At 45.9% G+C, this 3,605-nt stretch overlaps 1 protein-coding gene across 1 annotated transcript; it reads right to left on the bottom strand.

Annotated features, from left to right (window-relative positions):
• Positions 1 to 474: 474 nt before the first annotated feature.
• On the bottom strand, positions 475 to 3,368 carry LOC133449099 (zinc-binding protein A33-like). Its single transcript, XM_061728232.1, has 3 exons — positions 2,842 to 3,368; positions 2,192 to 2,781; positions 475 to 545 (listed from the first exon to the last, which is right to left on the bottom strand). The coding sequence occupies exons 1-3, from the start codon at positions 3,366 to 3,368 to the stop codon at positions 475 to 477; spliced, it is 1,188 nt and encodes a 395-aa protein (XP_061584216.1).
• Between the last annotated feature and the right edge of the window lie 237 nt (positions 3,369 to 3,605).

Here is a 3,605-nt window from a genome sequence, read left to right as displayed (position 1 = left end):
ACACAGACTACACCAAGGAACAACAATGATATGGACACGCTACAGAGAACTCTTCACCAGAAACAAATGGAACTGGCAACTTTCGAATACAAGGAGCGCAACACAATAGACTTTAACACAGATATTGATCCTGATAATAACTTTTTCTCTTCCATCGTTAATAATTGTAACTATTTCACACAAGAGCAGTATGCAAACAATATCAATACACTGGGAAAACTATCAATAATACATTTTAATAGCAGAAGTATGTATAAAAACTTCTATTCTATCAAACAGTATCTACAACAATTCTCTCATCCATTTAGTATCATTGCTATTACAGAAACGTGGTTTAATATTGATAAAGGTATTGAGTTTTCTCTCGATGATTATGAATTAAGCTATATGAATAGAGAAAAGAAAATTGGGGGTGGGGTTGCTTTATATATTGTGATGGCTGGAGGAGTCTTTGCAGCCAGCTCATCAGCCAGTTCAGCTCATCAGCCAGTTCAGTTCATCAGCCAGCTCGTCAGGCTGATGAATGGCACCTGGTGGGGTGTGGCCTGGCCGGAGCAGAAAGGCTCAGCACTGGAACATTCACGGGCGCTCGAGACTCCGGCTGGGGGTGGAAGTCCGGCTCCACCGGTGGACTTTTTTGTTTCTTTGTTTTGTTGATTTGTTTTGTCTTGGTTGGAGTTGTTTTTAAGCTAATTAATAAATTCTTTTTGTTAAAATTGCAAAACTCAGTTGTCTCTCCACCTTTTATCCAGTTCCTGGAACATGGAACGTGACAAAATGGGGGCTCGTCTAAAGCCAGTGTTTTGGGTAGGAATTGTTGGTCTGCTGATGCAGGTTGGTGGAGACGTATACTGAGTTGGTAAGTACAGAGTTTGGAGATAAAGTAAGTGTGGCAAATGTTTTCACTGGTGTTCCCCTCTGTTAGGTGTAGCAGCAGTCCCTAATAGAGGCTCTGCTGCAGGTTTTTTTTGCCTTTACTGTTTTGGGTGGTATCCTGGGAGGGCCCTTGGCGAACTCAGCAATGCCACTGAAGACTAGGGTTGAGTGTAAGTAGGTTTTGGTTAGGCAGTTAGTAGGGGGGACCCAGTGGGGGCGCCACATTCTGTATTGTTTATCTAGACTGTTGGGTTGGGTTCAGGTATGGCTGCCAGTGTTGAGGATTTCATTAAATGTCCCTCTTATGAGTTACTAGAGCAATATACGAAGGAGCAGCTTCTCAAGGTGGCACACCATTATTCGGTTGTGGTGGATGCCAGACGTACAAGGGAGACCATCATGAGTATTGTACAGGCAAATCTGCAAGAGGAAGGAGTCCTGATGGTCGATGATGGAAAAGCACAGGAGGTGTATTCCTCTGTCGGTGGCGGACTGCAAGGTCTACAAAAAGATGGAGGCCAAACGAGCTTCCCAGGAACTGGAAAAAAGGGCAGATGACTACAGTGAAAGAACGTAAATCTGGTGATTATTGAGTATCTGTTCCTTCGTAGACTTCATTCGGAACCTCCACCTAGATATAGTTGGGCGTTTACACCAAACAGCAGCTCAGAATAGCCCTTTTAAATGACAAATAGGTTCCCAGCTGGTGATTGGGAATCCAGTGGTTGATAATCGTCAATTAATTGTAACAATTACTGTGACTATGATATTACAAAACTACCAATAAAACTTGGACAATCTGTTGGGGAGATTTTGACCGTGGTGGAAATTCAAATCAATTTCAATTCAAGTTTATTTATATACCGTCTCTAACACTACAAATGGTCTCTTGGCACAAAAAGCGCTTTCTAAATAAACTTTACTTCTAAAAATGTCACAATTTCTTTGGTGCTTCTAGAAGCTTGATGGGAAACAGAGGTTTAAATCGCCCCCTCCAGACAGTAAGTACCGCCTATTAATATAAAAAATGACTGTTTTAATTGTTAGGGATTCCCAACTTTAAGGGATTTCCATTAAAGGCCAAATGGGTCTATCGATACTGATTAAGCTATTTTATTGTAACAGACTTTCTTTGGTAATATTTTTAGTTGTTGTTCCGTATTGTTACGAACGTATGGATAAAGATTCTTAGTAAAATTGTGTGTGAAGGTGTGAAGGTGTTTTTCAGTATCAGCATCAAGGAATGACAGTTTTCCTTTATCATAGTCCAGGAGAACTCGGATCCTCCTGGGAGTTTTCGTTAAATAAAACGTACGTAGACCTGAAGGGGACCAGGCTGCATATGCTCCACCCTTAAAGTTTATGCTCCACAATCCAGACTTTACGACTCCCTTCCTTGGGACAGAGTCTTCTGCCACGCCCAGGGACCCACTTTCTCCAACCTCGACATCCCAGCTGTGAGTCCCCGAGCTGAAGCCTTCAGAACCCAGAACCATGTAAGAACAGTCGAACCTCTCTGGGTTGTCAGGGAGCTTCTGCCTGGCACCGTCGTGTCTCACGCTGGTCAGATCCTCGGAGAGGATGAGGGCTGGGTGGGCCGTGTTTGGATCCAGGATGACTGGGGAGTAGGAGACCATGTCCTTCATCTTGTTCCAGATGTTGAAGCCCAGGTTGCCCAGGTGTTTGGCCTCATCCATCAGAGCTCCCGGGGGCAGCTGCGGGTCATCCAGCAGGGGGCGCCGCTGGGCTGCTTCTACTGCCGCTTTGTAATTCTGCAGAAACGAGACATCAGCACATCTAAGCTCCTTCTCCGAGGCTCTGACTATGTCTGAAATCGCTGATATCTGTCGGCTCAGATCTTCGTCCTTTTCCCTCAGCATTTTACTTTTTATCTTTTCTTCCTCCCTGACAGCATTAACCCTCGCCTCCTCTTCTTCGTGGAGAAACTGGTGAAATGTCTTGAACTGATCTTTAATCTTCTCCACCATCTTTCTGCCCTGAACTTTAATGTGTTTGGCTGTTTGGTTCCAGTTTGCTCTGGTGCGTTCAAAGACCTTCAGCTCCTCTCTCAGGGGCCTCAGGGCCTCCCGGAGTTGCGCCCGGTGATCCTGCGCGGCCTCGTCCAGGGGTCTAAAGCTGTGGTTGGCGTGCGCTCTTGAATCTCGACACACCAGACACACAAGCTCCTGGTGGTCCAGGCAGAACAGCTTGAGCTTCTCGTCGTGCAGGCTGCAGCGGGCCTCCGTTTCTGCAGAAACCCTCCTCTCCTTCTCCTTTAAGACGGTTTCACACAGGTTCCTCAGGACTGAGCTCTCCAGCGGCTCCCTCACAGGACTGGCTTTACAAACGGGACACTCGTTTACATGTTTCTCCCTCCACCAGGCCTGCACACAGGCCTTGCAGAAGCTGTGGCTGCAGGACAGGACCACCGGCCGCATGAAGATGTCGTGGCAGATGGGGCAGGTCAGGTCCTTCTCTGCACTGGAGGCCATCTGCTCCGCGGGTGAAGCGACAAACACGTCAGACTGGAAAATCAAACCAAAGAAGCTTCAAAAAACAAAGTTAAGGGCGCAGGTTTGCATAGGGACGCTAACACTACCAACTTTTCAGGGGGCTCAAATTGTCCCCACCAACTTTCAAGCAACCTTATTTGCATTATATAATGAGTTCAGATATATAGGTAATTTCAAGGGCGTAGGTTTGGTCTCAACATTGGTAGGGACGATATA

This window comes from Cololabis saira, chromosome 8 (assembly GCF_033807715.1).
Source record: "Cololabis saira isolate AMF1-May2022 chromosome 8, fColSai1.1, whole genome shotgun sequence".
NCBI lineage: Eukaryota > Metazoa > Chordata > Actinopteri > Beloniformes > Belonidae > Cololabis > Cololabis saira.
Note: the sequence above shows the minus strand (reverse complement) of the source record. Positions and strands in the feature narration are given on the sequence as shown.